The sequence below is a fragment of the Phyllobates terribilis genome, unplaced genomic scaffold (assembly GCF_046119375.1).
Source record: "Phyllobates terribilis strain yellow unplaced genomic scaffold, ASM4611937v1 Scaffold_258__1_contigs__length_2716348, whole genome shotgun sequence".
Classification (NCBI taxonomy): domain Eukaryota; kingdom Metazoa; phylum Chordata; class Amphibia; order Anura; family Dendrobatidae; genus Phyllobates; species Phyllobates terribilis.
The window spans coordinates 1,373,394-1,400,910 of NW_027363018.1; the positions used below are offsets into that span (position 1 = coordinate 1,373,394).

Sequence of the window (27,517 nt, forward strand, 5' to 3'; positions counted from 1 at the left end):
ACATCATCGTTACTTTCTGAGCTGCAACATCTTCGGAAAGTTTATGAAGGTACATTTACAGAAAATATGGGTCCACTGGATTTACTAAACGCCATCTACAAATTCAAGCTTCAAGGAATATATGGAGAGGTGTGTATTGCACTCAGAATTTTTAGCATCCTACCACTTTCAGTAGCAGAAGTACAGATAGCATTTAGCAATCTCTCATTGGTAAAGAACTATCTGCGTCCTACAATGACAGAATAACGGTTGAACAGCCTAGCCCTTCTATCAATTGAGCATGAGCTCTCCAGACGCCTGAATATTAAAGACCTGATTAATGATTTTGCTAACCAGAAGGTAAGACGACTGCCTGTTCCACATATGTCAATTTGCATCTTCACATCTTCTACATTGCAGCCAGTTTTACATTAGTGTATTTATGCCATGAATGTTCCCCTGTATTATGGATGAGTATCCTAGCCTGACTGCCGGATTACTGACCCAAAGTCCTAGTATTAGAGAGATGTAACAGATCAGTTAGTAATGTTTCAGTTGTGGGACCTGCACCTGACTGACCCAGCGATGTACTATCAGTGCCCCAGATGGGAATACCCATTTATTATTAGGGCTCAGTTCTAAGGATAGAGTGCACTATTGTCTGTTGTTCTTAGATTTATGGAAATACATCTTTATTATTATGGTTCAGTTCCTTAGATCGTGTGCAATACTGTTTGTTGTTTTTATATTGCATTTTCCTGACCTCACAAAATGACCTTATTTTCATTGTATTAATTGGTTATACATCTTGTCATTGTTTTGTTTTCTGTTTGTTTTGTTACTGACACTATAATTTGCACTTTACATAATTGACCAAAGGATTTAACTAAATGACTCTTATGAAAAAGAGCGAAATGTTTAGTGGGAATGTGTTCCGAAGCTTTTATGTTAAGGGCATTGACCACTCTCTGGTTATTGTTAACCAATGTGTTTGTGAGAGGAATAAAAGGCACTTAGTGACAAAATTCAACATAGACTATATTTCTATTTCCCATATCTCATATTTAGTGCCAAAATTCAAGAAAGGCCATATTAGTAAGTGCCTTATCATCATCTCAAACACATTGGTCAACAATAACCAGAAAATGGCCAATCCTTTTAATCATAGCTTAAAGTTTTGGAAGAATTTACTTTAAAGTTTGTCACCCCTTATATCACAAAATAATAAATATTCAGAAACTGCTTTTCTAATAGACTGACACATCCAGAAGAGATCCATTTTCATCAGTCACCTCATTATTATAACAAGCAGGATTACAATGAGAGATAACAGAATCCAACATTCACATTAGGTAGTGTCACAGCTCACCTTTTCCCCTTTCCTGCACAATGACATCTGCATGTCACTAAATATAAGAACATGTAAAGAAAACTGTCCCAAGGAAATACATAGAGTCCCCTATAATGTCTAATGTCCATATCTCCAAATAGGCAAGAGAGCAGCTTCCATAAATGTACAGAAAACAGAATACAATAATCTGCAATCAGAAATACAGATTATAAAAAATTATCACAATCTGATTTCAATTAGTTTAAAAATGTATGTGACACATTCCCTTAAAGAAAAATAAAGAAAATATCACTAAACAGAGAATTGGATATTTTAAGAAATGTTTAATAGGTTAGAGTAGAGTAGGGCCCTGCCAAAGGAGTCTACCTTGTCGTGGTGGCAGGCTTAAAAAATCTTTTGGCCAAAACAAAAGCTGCTGGCTATGTATGTGATATAGTGTTTGATGGGAACTGTTAATGTGTGATTGGTAAGGACGTGGTGCAGAAGTGGAGTTTTTCCAAGATTGGGTGGTGGGAGTGTGGAAGATTCAAGAGATGGAGGCGGAGCTGGGGTGGAGTTTCAAGGGGGCTCGAAAATTTTGCCAGAATGGGGTGCTGAAATTCCTGATGACAGCCCTGCTTCTTTATATATCAAAAATCACAGTCTCCTACTCTCCATAGGCTGGTGTTCAAAGGAGTACTGTCATGACAAGCACTGGCGTGTTCAGCAGACCCAAGGCTGTCATGGCAACCCTACGTGTAAACTATTTTGGGAAGAAGAGGTTAAATATAGGGGTAGAATCTCCTCTATTTGTGTTAGAACTCTCCTGTTAGGTTTTTTTGAGTTTGCTGGCCACATGACCATTTTTGCCTATTTAATCCGGCTCCGCCCTCCTTGCCTTGCTGGACTTCATTGTATTTACTACTCTTGAGCTAGCTTGGTGCTCTGTTGCCGTTCTCTGTTAGTTTTGCTAGGTCTTCTGACCTCTATGCTTTTTGTTGTGTGTTTGTCTTTGACTGCTACTATTTCTGCTAGGAGGCGTCCAACTTATCCCAGTCCCTAGTTCTTGTAGGGATACCTCCCTCACACCTATAGGTCTTCGTACAGACTAGCCGAGGACTTTAGCGGGTCTGATCGCAGGATCAGGTTCCCCGTTACATCGTAGGGATCTAGTTTAGTTCTATTGTAGGGACAGATCTCCTGTCTTTCCTTAGTCTCTGTAGCAGATCATAACAGTAAGTCCAGCCCTAAAAGAAAAAAAAAAAAAAAAAAATTCTCTAAGGAAAGACCTCCAGTTTTCCATCATGGTCTCGGTTCAAGATTTGGCTCAACGCTTGCAGGGACTCTCTCTGGAGGTGGTCAAGCTCCAACAACACGTGAGTAGCTGTCCTGGAGCACATTTTGTTGAACCAAAGGTACGTCTGCCTGATTTATTTTTTGGCGAACAACAAGATTTTTTTTCTTTTAAAAATGCTTGTTTATTGTATTTTCGTTTGAGACCCGGATCCTCTGGTGATGAGTCACAGCGCATAGGGTTCATAATGTCACTTTTGCGCAAAGATCCTCAGGGATGGGCCTTCTCTCTCCAACCTAGTGATCCGTGCTTTAGATCAGTGGATAGTTTTTTTTCTGCTTTGTGTTTGTTGTACGATGATCCTGATCGTGTCTCATCTGCTGAGTCTGAATTAAGACGTTTGAGGCAGGGATCGGGTAATGTGGAAAAATATTGTTCTCACTTCCGGCGGTGGTCTGCCCAGGTGGGGTGGAACGATTCAGCTTTGAAAAGCTTGTTTCTTGCAGGGCTAGGTGAAAGGGTTAAGGATTTACTGATTGCTTATCCCACACCTGGAAACTTGCAGGAGGCAATGCAATTAGCTATACGGGTGGACAGGAGACTGCGTGCAAGGATTAATGAAAGCAAATCCTCTGCTATGTCAACTCAGAGTCTTGAGAGGGTCTGTGCTGACAATGGAGAGCCGATGGAGATTGGGGCGATGGCACCCCGCTCTCAGGAAAAAGACCGCAGGCTTTCTGAAGGCTTGTGCTTCTATTGCGGAAATCTTGGTCATTTTATTAAGAGCTGTGTGCTTCGTATGAAGAAAGAAAAAAAAATGGTCAGTCATGCCCGTATTGCCTGTTTAAATTCTAAGGGAGTATTCCTATCTGCCACTACTGCTGCTCAGGATGAATTCATTGAATTTCGGGTATTTTTGGATTGTGGTTCTACTCTGAATGTGATTGATGGGGGATTCTTGGAAAAACTTAGATTAGAACCTAAAACTTTGTCATCCCCTATTTCTGTGGTTTCTGTTGATGGCTCTCCCTTGAAGAGTGTTACTCACAAGGTCTGTGAATTTCCCCTCACTATTAATGGTATTCATCAAGAGAATTTGGATTTGGTGGTATTGGATAATTTGCCTTCTCCAGTAATATTGGGGTTACCCTGGTTAAAATTGCACAATCCTGTATTGGATTGGTCTACCAATGAAATTAAGTCCTGGAGCCCTAAGTGTTATGACAAGTGTTGTAATGGGCGCATTGCTGCTGTGGAAAAAGGGGAATTACCTGTACCTATTCAGGATTTTTGGAGAGTTTTTTCTGAGGAGGAGTCGCAAATTTTGCCTCCCCATAGAGACTATGATTGTACCATTGAATTTGTCCCTGGAGCGACTCTTCCTAAAAGTCGTTTATTTAATCTGACTATTCCTGAGAGAAAGGCTTTGGAGGAATACATACAGACAAGCTTGGCCGCCGGTCACATTAGGCCTTCCAAGTCTCCTGTGGCTGTTGGATTTTATTTTGTAAAAAAGAAAGATGGCGGTTTACGTCCTAGTCTGGACTTTCGTGAGATTAATAAAATTACTGTACGCAATCCTTACCCACTGCCATTGATTCCTGATTTATTTAACCAGTTAGTGGGGGCCAAGTGGTTCTCTAAAATTGATCTCCGGGGGGCATACAATTTGTTGCGCATGAAGGAGGGTGATGAATGGAAGACTGCTTTTAACACTCCTGTGGGTCATTTTGAGAACCTGGTTATGCCTTTTGGTCTTACCAATGCTCCAGCATTTTTTCAGAATCTTATTAATGACATCCTTAGACCTTTAATCGGCAAAAATGTGGTTGTGTATTTGGATGACATTCTGATTTATTCGCCTGATCTGGAGTCTCATTGGCGGAGCGTACGTGAGGTATTACAGTTATTAATGGACAATTCGCTTTTTGCTAAGCAGGAGAAATGTGAGTTCGCTGTACAGAGAATTAGTTTTTTGGGCTACATTATCTCCAGTGAAGGTTTTGAGATGGACCCGGTTAAAGTTCAAGCTGTGCAGGAATGGCCTAGGCCTATTGGTTTGAAATCGATACAGAGGTTTTTGGGTTTCGCCAATTATTACAGAAAATTCATAAAAAATTTTTCTATTATTGTCAAACCACTGACCGATCTCACCAGGAAAGGTGCTAATGCGGTTCAGTGGACTTCTGAGGCCATTGAAGCTTTTGTGTTTCTAAAGGAGAGGTTCACCTCTGCTCCCATCCTTATGCAGCCTGATGTGACTAAGCCGTTTTTGGTTGAGGTTGATGCTTCTTCGGTGGGGGTCGGTGCGGTGTTGTCTCAGGAAAACAAGGATGGAGTACATCCCTGTGCCTTTTTTTCAAAGAAATTTTCTGAGGCTGATCTTAATTACGATATTGGTAATCGGGAATTGCTGGCGATTAAACTCGCATTTGAACACTGGCGTCACCTCTTGGAAGGTGCTGAATTTCCCATTCAGGTTTTCACTGATCATAAAAATCTGATCTATCTTGATGCTGCCAAGCGCTTGAATGCCCGTCAGGCTAGGTGGGCACTTTTTTTCTCGTGGTTTAATTTTTCCGTTACTTACATCCCGGGTACCAAGAATGTTAAAGCGGATGCTTTGTCTCGCAGCTTTTCTCCCATGGTCGGTGTTGAGGAGGAAGAGGAGACCATTTTACAAGAAGGTGTTGTGATTGCTGCTTTGGACTCCGTTTTGGAGGATGAGATTCTTAAAGATCAGGAGAATGCCCTATCTAACACTCCCCATGGGAGGTTGTTTGTGCCTAGGACCTTTAGGAGAGATTTGTTTGTTGAGTGTCATGAGTCTCGGTTGGCAGGTCATCCAGGAATTTCTGAGACCAAGAGACTTGTGGGTCGCAGTTTTTGGTGGCCTGGATGGCAGAAGGAAGTCATTAAGTGGGTGCGCCAATGTACTGTGTGTGCAAGATCCAAGTCTTCGCATGCTCCTGCTGCGGGGTTGCTTTGCCCTCTGGAGGTTCCTAGTGCACCTTGGACACATCTGGCTATGGACTTTATTACTGACCTTCCCCCCTCTGAAGGTTTCACGGTCATCTGGGTGGTCGTGGACCGTTTTAGCAAGATGTGTCACTTGGTTCCCTTCATCAAACTGCCCTGCGCTAAGACACTCGCTAAGGCCTTTGTCAAGGAAATTGTCAGACTACATGGTGTTCCTACTGACATTGTTTCTGATAGGGGACCTCAGTTCGTGGCTCGTTTTTGGCGTGCCTTTTGTGACAGGTTGGGAGTTCATTTGTCGTTTTCATCCGGATATCATCCTGAGTCTAATGGCCAGACTGAAAGGAAGAACCAGGATGTTGAGCAGTTCTTGCGTTGTTTTGTGGCAGACAATCAAGAGGGGTGGTCTGAGTTTCTGCCACTTGCTGAATTTGCTCTTAACAACCATACATCCTCTTCTGCTGGGTGTTCGCCTTTTTTTTGTTGTTCTGGGAGACATCCGTCTTTTGGGTCATTCTCCAAATTGGTTTCGGCTGTGCCTGAGGAGGAGAGCTTTTCCGGTGATTTGGAGAGAGTTTGGACGGATGTGCGTGGTAATCTTCAGGAGGCTAACAAAAAATCTAAGAGGTACTTTGATAGGAAACGGCAAGAGGTTTTGTTTGCTGTTGGTGACATGGTTTGGTTGTCCTCTAAGAATCTGCGATTGAGGATTCCTTCTAAAAAATTGGGTCCCAAGTTCGTAGGGCCCTTTAAGGTGCTTCAGATAGTTAACCAATCTGCTGTTAGGTTGGAGGTTCCTACGTCCTGGAAGATTAACCCGGTGTTTCATGTTTCTCTATTGAAAAAAGCTGATGTGTCGGATGGTGACGCCTCTGCCACTGTTTCTCCGGTGGTGGAGGACGGGGAATATGAAATTTCCCGCATCCTAAATTCTAGACAGTATAGAGGGAGTTTGCAGTATCTCGTCGCTTGGAAGGGTTTAGGACCTGAGGATAACTCATGGGTGAGGGCGGATGATGTTTCTGCTTCCAGACTTGTCAGAGCGTTTCACAGGAGGTTTCCTGGTAAGCCTGGGCCTAGGGGATCCGGAGGATCCTCTTAGAAGAGGGGGTACTGTTAGAACTCTCCTGTTAGGTTTTTTTGAGTTTGCTGGTCACATGACAATTTTTGCCTATTTAATCCGGCTCCGCCCTCCTTGCCTTGCTGGACTTCATTGTATTTACTACTCTTGAGCTAGCTTGGTGCTCTGTTGCCGTTCTCTGTTAGTTTTGCTAGGTCTTCTGACCTCTATGCTTTTTGTTGTGTGTTTGTCTTTGACTGCTACTATTTCTGCTAGGAGGTGTCCAACTTATCCCAGTCCCTAGTTCTTGTAGGGATACCTCCCTCACATCTATAGGTCTTCGTACAGACTAGCCGAGGACTTTAGCGGGTCTGATCGCAGGATCAGGTTCCCCGTTACATCGTAGGGATCTAGTTTAGTTCTATTGTAGGGACAGATCTCCTGTCTTTCCTTAGTCTCTGTAGCAGATCATAACAATTTGTATCTCAATCCGCCTGTTGGTAGACCCAAAATGACATAAAAGCGATTTTGTATCATAAAATATAAATTTTATTGAATGATATTTAAAGTTATACAAAGACAATAAATAAGGAAAGGAGGGGAGGGGTTGGGGATAGGAGAGGACAGCTACAGAGGCAGGATGAGATGGTAAAGATCCTGCAAGGAGACTAACATCCCTAAACCAGCATAGATTGTATCACAAATGTGAGTGTAAGCTGCCGGCCAGGTAATATAATGGTAAAAAACCAAGCATAGATCGTATCAAAAGGTACCTTCACATAAGGAGCATTGATAGCAAAGGTAGGTATAACATGTGGCTTTCAAGGTAATAACCTTATAAGGTAAGTCAGTGACAATAGTAGGTATAACATGTAACAAGAAAAGGTAATAATAGACAATAGATTCAGAGGTTACATTATAAAAGATATCGTCATTGTCAAAGATTTCCATTACCTTGTGCCATAAAGATAAGATCTAAGGCAGCGTGCACTAAGATGCTGGGGGGGTGTAGCAGCCGCAGGTGGAGCTTCCCTCCATTCGCAACTGTTAGAAGCAGATGATAGCTGAATAACACAGCCGTCATCTGCCAGCTCAGTTCCCAAGTCCACATCAAAGAACAGGGATGTATGTTATTTTTTTTATAAACATTTTATTTTATTGTTTTACTTTTTTTATTTTAGTCCCTATACAGAACGTGAACCTGGTTGCTTCATTGCGCGATGCTGCGAGGCATGATTTAACATTGCAGCTGTGGGGGCCATTGTGTAGGTTTATTGACTAAGAAAGCCCCCTAACTTTATTTAGCAACCTAGATGCCACTGTTACTATAGGTTGCGGCATCAAAGAGGTAAATTAAAGATAACAGCTAGGATCAAAGACATTGACTGCTCAGTTCCTGCAGGAGCCCCTCAGTGATCCAGCTGGAATGGCGCCACCACCGGAGGTGAGTATAGCTGCTATTACTTTACTTTGTGGAAACAGTAATTGAGAAGGGTTAGTCCTAGTAGTGGACAACCCTTATATAGACTAAGGGCTTGATTCATTAAGGGGTTTATGTTGAAATTGTGTAAAACTCCTTAACAGTGATGAGCGAGCGTGCTCACCACTGCTCGGTACTCGCCTGAGCATCACCCTGCTCGACATGCTCGGCGAGTATTTTCGGGGTTGCTCGGGCGGGAGCTCTGTTCCCCGCCATGCATGTTTGGCTCTCTTTAGAGAGCCAATGACCATGCAGGGATTGTTTGCCACACACTGTAATGTCGTAGCCATGTTGGTTGTGGCATTACAGTGATTGGCTGGCCGAATAGCGTCATCGAGTCTATATAAGACCGGGCGCCGCTATGCTCATCAAAGCCTATCCCGGAAACAGGCAGAGTAAGGAGAGGTCCTGCTGTGTGAGGGAGAGAATTGGCGGTGTAATAGTTACATATAGGTAGTGGTACTCCAGGAGTATGTATATATATATATCCATCTGAACTAACAGTTCTTCTGAGGACTAATCCAGCTGCATATATTAATCCTGATAGCACGAGTTAGGCAGGCAGGCAGGGTTTGTGGCAGTGTACACAGCACAAGAGGGTCCACTGCACGTTCTGTCTGCTCCTGCTGTTACAGATATCCGTAGACATAGCCCCAGATATCAGGGGCCAGAGCTATTTTTTTTTATGTTAATCCTGATCATTTGCTTAAAAAAGCAATCCAGAGTACACCATTTTACTTCTCCATTTGCTTGTTAGCACTGCAGAATACAGCCAGATCTTTTCCATCATCAGACGTGATCCCATATTACAGCGATAAAAATTCAGAAATGTGTAGTGAACGTGGAAAATATTATCCTTCATTTACAGTTTGTAGCAGTTTGTCAGTGAAGCTATTCACACGTGGTCGCTGTGAATAATAGGAAACTACAAGCCCGCTATTTAAAACAGTAGGCGTCCATCAGACCTATCACATATAACTGCGGTACAAATCCAGCCATTTGTAGCGAGCGTGTAAAATATTGTCTTCCATTTACAGTTTGTAGCAGTGTGTCAGTTAAGCTATTCACAAGGGCGCATTGAGGAGCATTTTTGTTTTTGGTTATTTATTTTGCCTTATATACAAGTCATTACCTTGGAAAGGATGTTCCTTGACATTTTTCCCACGAAAATCCATTTTGGTTTAGTTTTTGTATGTTTCATTGTGAATCCGTAAAAGTGGGGTAATACTCTGACAACATTGTTCACAGCAGTGACCTGGGAGTCAGAGATGCTTCCAGGGGTCTTCCCCATGCTGTTCCCATGCCATTTGAGCATGGACAGTTTTTGGCCCCCTGCAGACCTCCGGGGTGGAGGGGGTGCCACCGAAAAAATGCTCGAGTTTCCCATAGACTTAAATTAGGCTCATTGCTGGGGTCGAGCACTCGAGCATTCCAATTTGCTTGATTCGAGCAACTAGAACCCGAGCATTTTAGTGCTCGCTCATCACTACTCCTTAATAAGTTGCAATGTTTAGCATAAACGCCAGCTCCACTATTATGAGATAGAATGTGCAGGATATAGACGGGGCGCGGCTACTCAAATCATGATACATTATGCCACTCTAGTGGTGTAACTTACTCCAGAAGTGTACTCCAGTCACTAATTGGAGGACACGTTTGGCTACAGCGCATGCTGGTTATCAGATACACCTAGTCCATGAAGAGTCATACTCTACTTAATGAATAAGGCACATTGTACTCCAGCAAGCCCCTTCATTAAAACTTATGTGCGTAACGCCAGTCTAAATGAATGTGCTTCTAAATGTACACAGAGAAGCCTCAACTGAATAAAACTTAAGGCACCAACAAAAAAGTATAACCAAATTTTAGTTTACAAGCAACTTATTACTTATATACACTATTAAAGGGAATCTGACGGCAGGTTTTTGCTATGTAATCTGAAAGCAGCATAATATAGAGCAAGAAAGCCTGATTCAAGCAATGTATCACTGACTGGACTGCTTGGTACAGTTTTGATATAATCCATGCTTTATCTGCTGTTGATATAGCAGCGCTATAAATGCTGAGCTCGATGTAACCCCTCCCCCACCGCTGATTGGCAGCTTCCTATGTACACTGTACAGTTTCAGAAAACTGCCAATCAGTGGTAGGGGCGGGGTTACACAGATTAACCTGACTGGCCTGCACATGAGACCTAGTCAGGCTGTGATAATCTCCTGCTGATAAATTAATAAAATTCAGTGAAACACATATGGTGTCAACATGTGCACTATACCTCTAAATTCATTGAACAGTACAGTTTTTTTTTTAAATGTGGTCACTTTGGGGGTTTCTGCTTTTCTGGTACATCAGGCGTTCTGCTGATGTGACATGGCACCCCAAACCATTCTGGCCACATACTGGAGATTTGTATTTTCAGGAGAAAATTGTATTATGATTTATAGGGTCCAATTTTTCTTGTTATCCTTGCAAAACGTTGGGGCTAAACCAACATTTTGGTTGAAAAAATGTCATCCTTCAATTTCACCTCCAAGTGTTTAGTGACTTGTCACCCGGTTTAAGATGCTCACTACACCCAGAAATGAATTCCTTGAGGGATACAGTTTCCAAAATGGGTTCAATTATGGGAGTTTTTGTGGGTTTCTCACCTTATGGGCTCTTGAAATGTGACATGTCATCTGCAATCTATTCCAGGTAAAATTGTGAGCCAAAAGTTTTATAGCGCTTCTTCCCTTCTGAGCCCAAAGAGTAGTCTCCGACCACATATGGAGTATTGATGTACTCAACGTTACCCTTGTAAAAATGAAAATTTGTGGCTTCTTCAACATCTTAGTGGAAAAAAACTTTTTTTTTCTTTTTCAAGGCCTAGTGTTATAAAATTCTCTGAAATGCCTGTGGGTTCAAGATGCTCACCCCACCCCTAAATGAATTCATAGTGGGTGTAGTTTTTATAATTTGGGTAATTGTGGGAGGTTTTGGATTTTAGCACTTCAGGAGCTCCGCAAATGTAACATGATGTTTATAGTCTATCTCTTCCAAAATAGCTTAACAAAGGCCAAATAGCGCTCCTTTCCTTCTGAACCCAGCTATGGGCCCCAAAAATAGGTTTCAGCCTCTTATGGGATTTCAGTGTACTGAGACATTTGGGGCTAAAGTAACATTTTCATAGAAAACATTTTTCTTGTTCCAATGTTATAAACTTTTGTGAAGCATCTTTGGATCTAAAATGGCCAGCATACCCTTAGTTGAATTCCTTGAGGAATGCAGTAACTAACATGGGGCCTTTTCTAGGGGCTTTCCGTTCTTTGGGCACCTCAGGAGCTCTGCAAATGTGACATGGCATATGGAATCTATTCCAGCCAAAATTGTGCTCCAATGTAAAATTTTGCTCCTTGCCTTTCAAGCCCTGCCGTTTATCCAAAAAGTATCTTCCAGCCACATGTGGGGTGTTGGCCCAAAATTAATTGTCTATTTTCTTCTGCTCCGTTACTGAAATGACAAAATTGGGAGCTAAAGTAACATTTTTGTGCATAAAAAGTAATTTTTCATTTAACAGCATGAAGCCCTGTGGGGTATACAAAATTTCTCAATACAGTTTTGAATATCTTGAGGGGTACACGTGACATAGGCCCCTCAAAATCACTTCAAATGTGTAAAGGGCCCCTAAAAAAAGAGAGTTTGGAAATCTCATTGAGAAAAAGAAAAATTACTGCTAAACTTTTAACCCTTATAAAAAATCCTAACAAAAAAATATCAATTAAAAATAGAGCGTATTTAATGTAGACATATGGTAAATGTTATTTATTTAAAAAAATTCTGCAGTATGGCACAAAAATAAAGTTTTTAGGGACATAAAAATTTCAAAGTTCAAAAATGGAGATTTTTTCAAAATATATGCATCAAATTTCTATTTCTTTAATATAAATGCCAATCATATTAACCTAAATCTACCACTAACATAAAATACAACGTGTCAAAAAAAAAATTATTACCACATAAAATAGCACATTGGTTTAAAAAATTTGGCCTGGTCAGGAAGGTGAAAACTACCTTAGACGGGAAAGGGTTATTCCCAATATATGTGATAACTCTGAAGTGGAGCAGACTCCACAATACAAGCTGTTCACATTATTACATAGATTTCTTAGACCCGATGAGGCTTGTTTAGTTACGTTGAAAATCCACTTGCTTTTGAGCTGAAGCATTTCCACCTGTTCACATGGGCCAATAAATACACCATTTTTGATGTAATTTTCTATAAAGTGCTACCCTCTTTTTCGCTGACTTATGTGCCATAGCTTGGTGGGTTGCAGTCTGTGTGCTGGAGCCTTTCTTTATGCTTTTCCAGCTCCTTTTTTTGTTAATCTATCTATCATCTACATTTTGCATTAGTAACCATCCTCCAAATCCCCTTGTCCGGCCACTTTCTGAATAGTTTGGATATTCTATTTGGACACATCACGGCTCATGGAAGAAATAAATCACATAATGACAGCACATCCATATAAAAAACATTCTGTTTCATTATGAAGCTTACAACAGAGTGGCAAGTGACAAGACATAAATACCAGAGATATTATCAAAATCCAAGTTAAAAACAGCATCACTAAATATGCAGGGAATCGATTGTACGAGCCAAGAGACTGTAGTTTTATTTGCTCAAAATAGGAGAAGGGGAGCAAAAAATGTAAAACATAATTCACACTTAGTTTTGGGTGATGAGTATAAATGACAGTGAAGTGGTAACTTATAATAAGGAACATACACTGGTAACACAATGACGTTCCTGTAAGTATAACATGTTGTAATGATGGGACATTCATTCCATGCTATGACAAACTAGCGTAACTCTCTCAGCAGTAATGTCATCTTCCACCTCTTCACATCGTCTGCACTGACTTGTGGTATTTGCCAATTACGGAAACAGCGAGTGACGGCAAAAACCAGTGCGTCGTTATACCGTGATATACAAAATGGGTTACATCTATATAAATGTCACCAATTCCTTATAACCCCATGCACTGCTCTCACTGAGATCACTTGGTTGCACATTAACTTTACATACAAATGATGAAATATATACATACAACAAAATCCCTTTAATCGGGCATCCGATAGTCCAGAAGTTCTGATTATCTGGCATCTGACCTGTACATTGGACTTTCTTCCTAGAGATTCTCTAGGTAGAGTTCATCCACAACATATACATGGCAGTCCAATAATCCAGTGTATTAGTTCATCTGTCACCTCTCAGGTCCCATCAAAGCTGAATTAAAGACATTTTATTGTATATATACATACAACACTCAAGCACCCAGATTTCTAGGTGTTTGTCCTGATTCTTAGACCCCATGTGGGGTGCAGCTTGAGAAAGGGCAACGTCACATATAAATATGGGAGGGACATGTCACATTAGATTTGTCTTCTATACTTTCCCATCTGCGTTCACTCGAGGATGACAGAAAATGAGACATATTCAGCATCTTCTTCATTCTTGCAACCTAAAGAGGCAAGTCTAATAATACAAGTGCAGCAACCGACCTCATGGCAACACCGATAATCCACACAATTGTCGCCTCCAACACAAGAAGCTATTTTGAGTAGAATCTTAACCAGTTTGTCTACGAATATGATTATTAATGCTTATTTTTGGGTTTTGTTATACATTTTTTCTATAACATGTTGGACATCAATACAGTATATACTTATATTGCTGTTTTTGATTTAAACATTTGCGCACTATGCAATTAAAAATATAGTCATTCGTATAACATGTCTTTTACAATTTGTACCACTAGAGGTCTCTGTTGTACTCTATCCAGTGGCTTCAAATACGCTGCACGCAGTACCAAACGTCACCACTAGAGTGAAGTTCAGAAATCTCAGCTGCTTGTAAACAAGGGACGCCTTGGCTTTCACAATCATTGTCTTTCTTCATTGCTTCTTATTATTTCATTACTTGGAAAGATAATGTAAACTAATCCAAAGCCCTATCCTAAAATACATTTACGATCCCTTGTAATGCATACTTAACTATTGTAAAGTATTGTCCAATTAGAATTCCATTACTACTGAATCTAAAGAAATATTCAATGTGGTCACTTATTTCTCACCAACCATTTGCATCTTTATTTTACTTTTAGCATAAATCTATAATTCTTCCTCCATTACTAGAATGATAATCGTTTTTTTTTGTATTTTTAATTTGCATCCTGTCTCTTTAAAATAAATGTAACCGTACTTCCTAAATGATAAAGTTTATTTTTAAGTTATTTTATTGCATTTTCTATTATTATAATAGTCCTATGAACCTCCTGTCTCAGGTGACGTCCGGAGAAGGGCGTTCTTACCCTACAAGCTTCGTCTGGCCGGTCCGATCACCAATATAGTTAGGGCCAACTTGTAACTACTATGTTTCTGCAGGAATCAAAAATTAAAAAAAGGCACAAATTATCTGTAAACGCCATACTTTTCTCTCTTAGGGAACACATTCGTAAAGTACAGTGAAAAGCAAAGCGTTTCATCACATTGTATGAACAGTACTTTGCACATGAACGTTTCCAGTCAGAGATCCAAACCCATATAGTATGTCTCAGAAGGTAACAGAAAGGACAGGAAAGGGTTACTCAGCTGCACAGAGATTTCAGAAAATCCAAGATAAAAGACGTAATAAAAAAGGAAAGAAAAAACAACCATAAAATTATAAAGCTTGTAAACAGACAATTGGAAATACTCTTTATTCATGGAAAAATATCATAAAAAAGTACCACTCTGAAGTAAAACTGCCGGAGTTTCCTTCATGCGCAGTTTCGAGGAGGAACACTTGAGCACAACGTGGAGTCCACCGATATTCACGTGGGTGAGAGCTAGAAAAGTCACCAGGGCGTCCTTGGTAGGTGAACGGCTGTTGTGCTTGTCGCGTTTGAGGCAAATTTTAGATCGTTTGGCACCAAAAGTATTTTGGCCTTGGAGGGAAGAAAAGTTCATGATTGTAGGACTTCTGATGTGGGCTGTGACATATCCATTGTTCTCATTTGGATTGTAGAGATTTCTTAATTTCATTGACATCCATCTGGAATAAAAATGGATAGAGAATGTTTAGAGCAACAACTGTTTCTTGTACAAAGAAAAGAAGAACCCCCTGGACCTTCAAGATAGTCCTGGACCCACCTATGAGGCCCACCATCAAGATCCAATGGGACCACTACCTCCACCTGAGGTAAAAAGAAAGGAACTCACCGTGGGAAGCAAAAGCCCAGCGCTGACAGGAATCACTGAAGAGCAGCAGTGAGTAAACTCCCTCTACCCCGGAGCAGCACCGCACGCCTCACTAATGACACGGAGCGCCGTGCCAGCAATAGAGCGGGCAGCGCCAATGTCATTCAGAAGCCGGGCTACTTACCAGCTCAGGAGAAGTCCCTGCACTTGGAGAATCCCCTCTTGACAGACACTAGCAACGCGCCGCAATCACGCTGTTTAATAGCAGAGCTTCTGGATACTGAGCATACAGCGCAGCTCCAAGATAAATGATGACAGGCAAAGATGAGGAACTGTCTGATAATATTATTACATATACTTCCCGTACTGCCCCTATTAATATGGACACATCGTTCACATTAGGTGGATCTCATACAAGGAATAAAAGAAAGAAGCAGGCAAGTGGCATAAAGGGTAACAATGATAATAAAAAGGACTTACACTCATCTGAAACAGATGATGGTTCAGAGGACATATCTCCCAATTTGACCCCCTCTAAACATAGACCTAAAAGGGACCATACAACTTCTCCTGATATGTCTCCTATTCTGATACCCATTAATAGATATAGTGACAACGCAAACACAATTTTAATAAAAGAGAAACCTGTTAATCTTTCTCCATCAGAAAAATACTTGCTAGACCTCCATTCATCTTTCATTCAACAACTGAACATAATTATGGTCAATGGATTCCAAAGCCTAAATGCAATACTGAAAAGATATTAATCAGAAAATCAATGACACAAATAAAAAAGTAAAATCCCCATATCTGGCACACAATACGCTTTGGAAAAGGATCATTGTTTACTTAAAAGCGAAGTTAAAACATTAAAATTAAAACTTACAGATTTAGAGGACCGCAACAGGCGGAACAATCTAAAATTTAGGGGAATACTTGAGAATGTTTCCCCGTCACAAATGGCTCCATATATTAAAGACTTAATATATAAAACACTACCATCGGTTCCTAATGCAGAACTGACAACAGACAGAGCCCATAGGCTACCAAAACCTAGTTTTCTGTCAGGAGACACTTCAAGAGAAGCGATTGCGAGAATACATTTCTTCCAGACTAAGGACCGGTCGCCTTCTGGACTATCTAAAGAAAAATTAATATCTACCTCCTCCTTACCAGTCAATAAAAATATTTCTGGACTTCTCAAAAGAGATATGCTAGGAAAATCCTTTGCTGGCATAACTAGCATCTTAAGAGCGAATAACATTTCGTATAGTGGTGTTTTTCTGCTAGACTCATAGTCTTCTTCAATGGAAAAGCCAACCTTATTCAAGACCCAAAGGACGGACGGAATATGTCCGAGAATGGTCACAATCCAGAACAAGGAAGAAAAGTAGACCCTCAGAGTAAATTCATTTTAAAGGTCTAACCGTAAGTGGCTACATCATTATTTTATTGCGCAAATACTAGTATTTGAGATGTCCATAAGGCAGTACTTAGAGGGATCCTTATCCAACTCAATGCACAACACAAAAGGAAAACAAAAGAAAATATATAAAAAAAATCACCCAAAAGATTAGCAAGGCAGTGGCAAAACAACAACAAAATCCGACGGAAAAAAACTCACTTTGCCATAATAAGTCTTAGAGCTGAACTTAAATCCAAGATGGAATCAACTACATACACCCGCAAGCTATAGTGGAACAATTTGCTACATTTTATTCTTCCCTATACAATCTGAAAGACGATAAAGAAACTACCCAATTAAATATTAAATGAATAAATAATTTCCTTTCAGAAGAACTCCCGCAATTAAACTCAGAGCAAATTAAATGATTAAATTCCCCTTTCTCTACTAACAAAACTGATATTGACATCAAGAAATTGCAGGAAAATAAATCCCCCGGACTTGATGAATACCCACCGAATATTATAAATTATTTAGACATCATCTCTCTAACCCCCTAACTTCTGTTATATCAAACGACCAACAATGGCCTATTCTCAAATGAATCCCGAATAGCCACCATTGTTGTTATACCTAAACAAAATAGTAATTCTGAGGAGATGTCGAACCAAAGGCCGATATCTCTTCTAAATACAGACACTGAAAATATACGCTAAGCTAATATCTGAAAGATTCATTACAATTATGCCTATACTAATTCATTCTGATAAAGTAGGGTTTTATTAAAGGAAGACAAGCCTCAGATGACACAAGAAGACTTTTAAATTTACTTATATATGTGGAAAAACAAAAATTGTCTTCCATACTACTATCTTTAGAAGCCGAAAAGACATTTGTTCGCATCAACTGGGATTTCACGGTCGCCACTTTAAACGAATTTGGATTTCAAGAACAAATTCTTAAAACTATTACTGCTCTTTATTCATGCCCTTCAGCAAAGATCCAAATTAACAATTTACTCTCTAAAACCTTTACTATTACTAATGGTAAACGTCAGGGAAGTCCATTATCTCCACCCTTATTTGATCTCATAATGGAACCCTTTGCTGAAATTACCAGAACCAACGACCTCATAAAGGGAATCCCACTTAATTTTAGACAACATGAAATTAGTTTATTTGCGGTTGACACGTTCATTTCCATTACTGACCCTATCAACTCACTAAGAGTTATTACCCCAAATATCAAAGAAATTTCAGCGGTTTCCAATTATAAAATAAATGCCAAAAAAATCAAAAATGTTAATTTTTTTCTTAGATTATCAATTTACAAAATTAATGGAAAAATCCCATAATCGCTATTTTGGAATCAAATTCACTAACCTTTTACATAAAATCCTAGATGAGAACTTAAACATATTGCAAAAGCAAATCCAAATAAGCATTGGCAACTATGATAAATCTAACACTTCGTGGATGAGTAGGATTACTATCTACAAAATGATTATACTACCAAAATTACAATATATTTTCAGAACAATTCCTATCCTAGTCCCAGAAATATGGATTAAATCTCTTCATAAACAACTGTCAAATTATAGATGGCAAAAAAAGTTTCAGAGAATTGCAAAAATGTTACTATTCAAAAATAAAAGGGGGAATTGCCCTACCAAATATCCAGGCTTCTTCTGAAGCGAATATTATTATTCAAAGCAGAAAATAGCAGAAAACAAATCAATTATAGACTTCCTCTCCCTAAAAACTTTTCAGAATCTTCCAGAAGAGGAATTGTACAGCCAGACTAAAGAAAGCCTTTGTGGACTACTCTGATTCATGTTGGAGATACTGTGGACAAAAAGCCAACTTACCGTATTTTTCGGACTATAAGAAGCCCTTTTTTCCTCCAAAATTTTGGAGGAAAATGGGGGGTGCGTCTTATAGTCCGAATGTTGGAGGGGGGGGGGTTGTATATATATGTGGGGTGTGGGGGGAGCAGTAGCGGTGGAGGAGCGGGGAACAGGAGGCAGCAGCCGCCCGCTGCAGCCTACATTGTCCCCGCTGCTAAAGAAAATGAATATTCAGTGCTCCCCACGCTCCTTAATAGCAGCACACAGTATAGACGCAGCGCTGCTCCTGCTGTTGCCGGAATCACCTGTGCCCGCTGTTAAAGGGTATGAATATTCAACCGCTCTCCACGCCCATGGGCATGGAGAGGGGGTGAATATTCATGCCCTTTAATAAGCAGGATCACGCGGTAGCCCGGCAGCAGCAGGAGCCGCAGCGCGGCTACGCTGTGTGTCGGCTATGAAGGAGTATGAAGTCACTGCTCCCCGTGCACACAGTACCGGCATTGGGAGCAGTGACTTCCGGCAGCTGATCTCTCCTTGCGCATGGTAGTGACGCCATGCGCGGCTCACATGGAGAGATCAGTGTGGGCAGGCAGGACGAAGCGCTGGAGGAGAGAAGAAAGGTGAGTAGGAGTGTTTTTTTTTTAATGTGCAGCATGATAGGGATTAGGGGTACCATGCATACTAGGATAAGGATGAGGGGGCCATACATACCAGGGTAAGGATGAGGGGGCCATACATACCAGGGTAAGGATGAGGGGGCCATACATACCAGGGTAAGGATGAGGGGGGCATACATAACAGGATAAAGATGAGGGGGCCATACATACCAGGATTAGAATGAGGGGCCATACATACCACAATAAGGATGAGGGGTGCCATGCATACCAGGATAGGGATTAGGGGTGCCATGCATATCAGGATGGGGATTGCTGTGCCATTCATACCAGGATAGGGATTAGGGGTGCCATGCATACCAGGATAGGGATTAGGGGTGCCATGCATACCAGGACAGGGATGAGGGGTGCCATGCATACCGGGACAGGGATGAGGGGTGCCATGCATACCAGGATAGGGATGAGGGGTGCCATGCATACCAGGATGGAGGGATGCCAGGCATACCAGGATGGGGATGGGGACCACGTATAAAAGGAAGGGGAGAGACATATATACCAGGATGGGGGATATTGTCAGAAATGGGGAACATTACCCCTATACCAGTGTCAGCAGAAGACCCCCTCCCCCTTAAAAGTGCATCATGAACACATTTTTTGCTTAATTTTTTTTTTTTTCCTCCTCTAAAACCTAGGTGCATCTTATGGTCCGGTGCGTCTTATAGTCCGAAAAATACGGTATTTCATATCTTTTGGACATGTTCTAAAGCTGCATTAATATGGAAAGAGATCTTTAAATTGTTGAATAAAATCAACAACTCTACAGTTAATATTTCACCACAACTAGCCCTTCTATCTCTTGACTCAAATTTACTCCCACAGAAGATAAAACATATTTCCATTCATATATTGGCTATAACAAAGCTACTTATTGAATCTAAATGGAAGTCAGTTAATGTTCCTACTATCTCAGAAATTATAGATAAGATGTTAGTTCACAATTCTTTAGAACATTCCTATGCGTTAAGAAACAGCTCTCTTAAGAAATACTATTCTATATGGTCTTTCTGGATCTGGATACTGGATACTTTTCCCTGAATAAGAATACCTCTCCAAACAAATAACATCTTTTAGCCAGAAAGTATACAAATCATTTATTATTTTAACATAATTAAACTGAAATCCTGTGATGCCATAACAAGGATTTATACTATAGATGATCTATTTTGTTTTCACCTCCCTTTCCCCTGTTTTCCTCATTCGTCCTTCCCTTTTTTCCCCATCCCATTCCTCTCTCCCTTTCCTTCCTTTCTTTCCTTTCTTCCTCTCCGGCTATCCTTTTCCAGATTTTTCCTCCAAGTTAAAAGTTTTGTTAGGATGATGTAACTGTTGTAATACTACTATACTGTCTTTATCATATTTTATTTTCCCTTTCCCTTCTTTTGTAAAACATCCCTTAATAAAAAGTATATTATTGAAAAAAGACAACTGGATTTTCTTTACACCGTTTTAATGAGTAAGCCTATGATTGATGATGTACTAACAGGACTCTGAGAATTTCAGACTTTTATCATATCACTGGAACCTGTGGTCAGAGCACAACTACAGCATACATTTCCAAACTACTATTTCGGAAGGGCTTCAAGTCAAATATTGTGTACCTGTAATCGAAGACGAATCTTCTTTTCTTCATCCAGCTCGGACAGTAATTGTTTTATTTCTTTTCTAAAATAAAAATACAAGAACGATGGAATTAATTTTCTGGGGTAACCTCGAGTATACTAAACTATACTTTAAAAGGCAGCAAAGTGAAGAACAAGGACAATGAAACATGTGGAGAATCCGAATAACCAAATAGTTTGAGTAGGAATCTGACTCCTGAAATACTGCTTGGGGTAAGCTGTGCTGAGATCTGAGATGATATGTGCTCCACAGATTATCTATTTCACAGTCTTCTTTGCATATACTGAATAATACATAGGGAGAAGCATCTTATTTTCAGATAATTTTCATCTAATATATCACCCTGTGCTTATATTGGACACAGACAAATGTTCACCAGAAAAGCAACAAATGTTCAAATGACAAATACTCATTTGCAAAAAAAACAAATATATATAAAAAAATAACAGTCAGCTGATGTGGACACATCATCCTGGGTTCCACATCGAGCCTCTTAATAATCCTAGGCCTACATATGTTTAAGCATAGAGCCCATGAATTTACTGCTTACGCATGGACCAATGTTTCAAGCCTAGTCTGGACAGGATCTGAATAATTCTGATGCTGAAGCCTCAAATTCATAGTTGAGCTCTCACCCCATTGCAAGATACCAGTGGTACAACCTACACCTACCACCTAAAAAACCCTTCATCTTTGGGTTGGAGTTTGGTTTGTTTGGCTTGCGAGACCTCTGAGGCTGGAAATACCCAAGGGGGCAGGTTCTGAGGAGACATGGCAGTGACAGTCCACAAAAGGATTACCCACTATGGTGATTGTACTGGATCCCTAGGAGGAGATGCGACACAGTATTCATCTCCAGGAGAGACTCAGGCAACCAAGTGAGAATCAACTGAACCAATCAGTTATGTATTTATGTGCGTCCACTATAATCACACCTAGGTCAATCCCTGCTGTGCCATAGTTACATGTGCTACCCTATCATCTCCTCTACTCTGCTGCCAGATACACCAGGCTCCTTATTGCTGCTCTGGTGATATGCTCAGTGACTATACGACCTGCTTCAGACACTACATCACATTAGCCAAGAGACTCCACTGTCTTATATTTCAATTTACTCCATCCTTCTCGCATTTTAATATGGCACTAAATATAAAGACGTTTTTGTTCCACTGACCATCCATTTAAATTATTGAAATTAATTACTTTGGTGCTACCTATCGTTGGCAAATAGAACTCACAGATTGTATAGATTATAATATATCATGCATCCCAGAATTTCACTACCAAGAAAGAACTAGTCTGTCCCAAATGCTCCACCATAGTGATGTCTACAGTCACTACCATCAAGAAATCTACCCCCCCTTTGCACTCAGGCCTGAGTAATTCTAGATCAGTGATCCCCAACATTTCTTACCTTGGGAATCGCATTCAGCTCTGAGAGAGGGTCATGAGCAACATCCAGAGCCCCCCGACTAGTGACATCCAGATCCCGCTCCCCATCCCACAGTAGTTACACCCAGAGCCCCATTACTGGTATAATAACAGCCAGAACTTCCCCATAGAAATAAAACCAAGGCAGTGTGCTTACATACAGGGGTTCTCACCACACTCATATTCGGTATTCTCGCAGCAGGCACTCCCACCACATTATTGCATCCAACTTCAAGCAACCCTTTAACTAGCAGTATCATCTTATCTCCAGTCTCATCTCCAGACTTCATTTATCTCTCCAACTCTTAAAGGGGTTGTCCACTACTAGGACTAGGACACCAGTATTTATATGATGCAGGGCTCACGTGACATAACCGCACGAGAGCCCCAGAACGTGAGTGCGGACACCACTGGAACTGCGCCAGCACGGGAGGTGAGGACAGGGGTTTTTATTTTAACGAGGGCAAACATTCAGAGTGATAAAGGGTTGTCCTAGTAGTGGACAACCTCTTATATATGTGCATCTAGACCTGCTCTTCTGTATGGGGTTATCCACAAACGTCAGGAACTAGAGACCTGCTCTTCATATCTGTTTGTTAGACATGGTGCTAAGGCAACAAGCTGACACACAGCCGCGAGCCACACATTATAGGTCTGCGAGCCACAGGTTGGGGAGCCCTTTTCTACACCTTGTACTGTACAAGATCTCATTTTTCTTTTTCTCCTCTTAGAGCACTGTCCCAATGTTTTAGATTCCCAGTGGATCTCACTATATACCAGCAGAAGAAAGATAGGTACATTCACGGAACTTGCAAACTGGGATGTACTAAATGTAAAAAAGTATGAAAAACTATAGCAAAAATATAGTCATATAGTCACACAGTCTGAGGCTTTATTCTGCCCTGTCATAAACAGCATCTCAACTCATTTCTTTTAATGCTGGAAGCTAATAGTAAATGGACCTAAGTATATGGCTGTACATTTGCTCACTGCACCTTTAGATCCATCTAGAGAAAAGGTCCATTTTCTGAACGTATAGCAAAATTGTCTGCTTCCAATGTGCTGAATGAAGTCTTATAACATCCATTACAGGCTGTTATTAGATGAGTGTGAATAGTTTGTGTTAATTACTTCCTATTCTCTGCTAAATTGATATTTTGAACATAATTGCAGATTTGTTTTTCGTCTTTTGCACATTCTTCTTTTAGCCAGATGGAAATCACTGACTGTGACAATTATAGTGTCTCTTAGCACCGATCTGATGAAAATAAGCTCCGACTGAATTCACGCTGAGGGAAAAAATGGTATGGATTAATTATTAATAAACAAATACTCCATAAATAATACAATGTATCATGACATTTTAAGAGTTTCTTTCATCAGGAAAACCTGTTAGAGAGGACAACCTCCAGGGAACCTCTTTTTTGAGCCCTGACAAGCAGCGGCTCTCCATCTTGTGGACTCGGGCTATCTATGTATGACATGATAGCCATTCATTTGGTTTGTACATTATAAAAAAGTCATCCATGACATTTTTGAAACTTTACACAAAAATATTAAATCAGAACAAGTCCTTTAATTCCCGGCTGCCGGCATCTGGTATAATAAAGCTTACTTTTGCTGGTCCTTCATTGTCTCAATGATGCTTCGAAGCTCCTTGACTTGTGCCTGCAGCTCTTCTAGTGATGACTGGCCATGCTCAACTGTGTGTCTTGCATCGGAGCTACCAAAGGACGGAGAGTTTGACCTGTGACTACTTGAGGTGACAATGTGAAATGCTGATGGGGCTCCAGGAGCGCCGTGTAAGAAACTAACACTTGAAATCAAGCCTCCTGGTTTGGGGGGCAATGCAGCTCTGTTCTCTGGTACCTACAAGACAGGAATACACTGAATATGTACAGAAAACTATTATTATTAAAAGGACACATGTAGTAATCATAAATGAATATTTCCCATATGCTGGTAAATCATTGCCTAAATACAGCGGTATTATATGTGCTATTAGGTGGTCTTCATTATTGAAAGATATTAAGAAAATGCAGGCACAACTGCAGCCACAATTACAGCTCAGTCATAGGCAATGCTCTGATTAACGAGAAAAAAAACACAAAAAAAACACTTTCATTTAATATTCTAATGTATACAGTGACCCCCATAGATGGTACAGAGCTGACTTGGCTAATGCAGCATAAGCTATCTATTAGATAGGGGATAAATGTAAGATTACTGGGGGTCTGTTCGCTGGGACCTCCACCAGTCATGAGAACAGGGGTCTTATTTCTGCAATATGGAGCAGCAGTGCACCACAGTGTGTGACCACAGCTCCATTCACTTCTATGGTTTTGTGGAACAGCAGTATGTGTGACCACCTGTGCCATAGGCAGTCAACAGAGCGGCGGTCATGCATATGCCCTAATGCTCCATTCACATGTGAAATACAGTCCTCAGGATTGGTGGGACTCCCAGCAGTTGGACCCTGCATCATCATATAATCACCTGTTGTTTGTAGCACTGGTGTATACAGACAGAAAAGGGCCCGGGTACAAGAACAATATATGGCCCTTTGCAGTCCAAGAGCTCCTAAGAATGCAAAATTGCACCTGCTTTGGAGGTAGAAATGGGCCCCCTTATCTCTTGGGCCCCTGTGCGGCCCCATTGGTTGCACCAATGATATGTCCGCACCTTGTTTGTAGGATAATTCCTTTGAAGGAGTTGTCCCAAGTAGCAAGTTACCACCTATGTACAGGATTTGAGTGATGGCTGTGCATGTGCACTGCTGCTCCATTCAATTTCTATGGCCTGCCAGAGTTCCACAGACAATGAATGGAGTGGTGCTGTGCTCATATCTTGAGAGTGTGGTAATCACAGCAGTGGGACCTCAAGCAATCTGCAATAGAGATGATCAAAAAGATTTGCGGGATCCTTGTTCAACGACTACTTCAGTAGTCAATGGCTGCCGGAGCAGAGCTCTGTGAACCTCCTTTTAACGGCCAGGATCCCTGGTGCTTGTTCTGATCGACAGGCCTGGCTAAGCGTCATGTGTGCGTTGTACCAGAACAATGACAGTGAGCCAGGCCTACGGATCAGAAGAGACACTGGGAACACCAGCAGGTAGGAGGAGGTTCACAGGGCTCTGCTCTGGCAGCCATGGACTACCAATATGGCAGCTGGACTAGGGTCCTACAAATCTTTTTGATAATTTCTAATCAACAAATTATCACCATTCTATGTATGGGTAATAACTTAGTCAAGTTGGACAATGCCTTAAAGCATGCAATCTATGATAAACTGGTAAAAATCTACTTCTAGAAAAAGGTTTTCCCACAATTACTTATTTAGCTTTTATAAGGGAAGAGAGTACACCCGTGACATTAGGGACCATCAGCGCAGCAGGAAATAGAGCAGCTACAGTAGGCAGCTATATTGCTATACTCCCCGATAAGCATGGATCATCTACACCTTTCCTCCATGGTAAGATTACAGATTGACTTTTAACCCTCCCAGTCCTAATTGTATTGATCCACAACAGAGAGCACGCTCCCCTTACTTACCTGTGATGTAAGACTACGTGGGGCTTTCTTGGATGAGTCTATAGGTCTCTGTGACAGGTGATTGATATCATCCTTGTCATCTTCTGGACTTGGAGAGTCAAAGAAATCAGGACTGGAAAGGGAGGACTACAAAAGATCGTAGTGAATAAAAGTATACTGAATGTAACAATATTTCCTACATGACAAGAAGATGCGTAATCAGCCAGCCATCTCTATTCTTACCAGCACAGCTATAAAGAGACTCTTGACCGTGTACGGCCAACCCGGGTTCCATGGTTCACATTCCCCCTCCCCTTTTCACCCATACCAAATAAAACACTGCACCTGTAATTTTCTCTTTGGATGAATTTGGCCACAACCCCCCCCCCGCCACAAACGAACAGCCCTGACCACCTCAGGCTCGTGAGCGCCCCAACACCGCCAAAGCCCTTTCAATCCCGCCTTGTATGGCCAATGCCCATAAATCGATGCGTATATCATTCAAATGCACGCCATCCTTTGCCCAAAATTCTCCAACTCCCGCTTCCAGATCAAGATGCCATACGCTTACTCCCCCATTCCTGTTAACAAAAGCTGATATGGCTCTGTTCAACTTTATACGTGCCCTATTAATTCCCTTCAATGATCTGGCCTCCCTCCATGTTTTTCTGGGCACCACCTCAGACCAAACAGTCAACACCTCAGGAAACGATCTCCATAGCCTTAAAAGATCAATTTTAATGTCCCTCATCAATTCCCTGACCGGTCGAGCCCCCAAATCATTCCCTCCCATGTGCAGCACTAAAATATCCGGTGCCCGATCCAAATGAGCTGCTTTATGGAACTCTGGCAGTACTCTTCTCCACACCATCCCTTGGAAACCCAACCACCGAACCACGGCTTGCTCTCGGCTGAAGCCCAATTGCCTACCGTCGGGCCTCACGTCCGCCCGCAGTGCCCCCCAGTGGACAAAAGAGTGCCCCATAATCCACACTAACAACGGGACTCCACCTGCAACAAGACAACCAAAAATATTTAAAACCAAAAGATAATTACATTAGACCGAATGCCTAATTCCTTACATAAGACAGGTATCGATCGGAACTCCATCTCCCAATGCGTTTTATCACTTCCTTGCCTAACCCCAAACCATCCGCTTCCGACGACGCACCAATTCTGAAGGAATGTGACCCATATACCTCAGGGCTAAGGCCCAACTCAGCAATACCCTTCTTAAACACTGCTATAAACTGGAAACGCGATAAAAATTCACCATTTTCATGACACAATAATGGGCCCTTCCTCCCTGACCAAACCTGCCAGTAAGCCATTAAACATGTCCTAGGACAAACCAAAGATCCCTTAACCTCACTTAAGACCACACGTTTTCCTCTGCCCAATTGATCTGTCATCCCCCGTCTTATCCAAAATTCAATGCCCCCATCTCGACCGCTCATATCCTCAGCAAACAAACCCCCAACCTTATTCTTGCTTGGTGCCACCAATTCACCTACCCTTAGTGCACCAAAAAATGCCAAAGCAAAAGCTAATCTAAACAATGTGGCCTCGAAAAATGAACAACAAATCCTATCCATTACCAAACCCAAACGTTCCAAGATACTAAAGGTTACCGGCCTACGTTTATCCAACACTTTACCTCCTTTCCTA

The 27,517-nt window shown here is 41.1% G+C and overlaps 1 protein-coding gene across 1 annotated transcript in view; it reads right to left on the reverse strand.

Moving 5' to 3' along the window:
• The window catches only part of LOC141219263 (SH3 domain-containing kinase-binding protein 1-like), an 84,717-nt gene extending 70,670 nt beyond the window's left edge, over window positions 1–14,047 (reverse strand). The window contains exons 1-2 of the mRNA XM_073666032.1: window positions 13,972–14,047; window positions 7,597–7,686 (exon numbers count right to left, since the gene is read on the reverse strand). Of these exons, the coding sequence (XP_073522133.1) occupies window positions 7,597–7,686; window positions 13,972–14,047 (166 nt within the window). The remainder of the gene's footprint in view (window positions 1–7,596; window positions 7,687–13,971) is intronic.
• Between the last annotated feature and the right edge of the window lie 13,470 nt (window positions 14,048–27,517).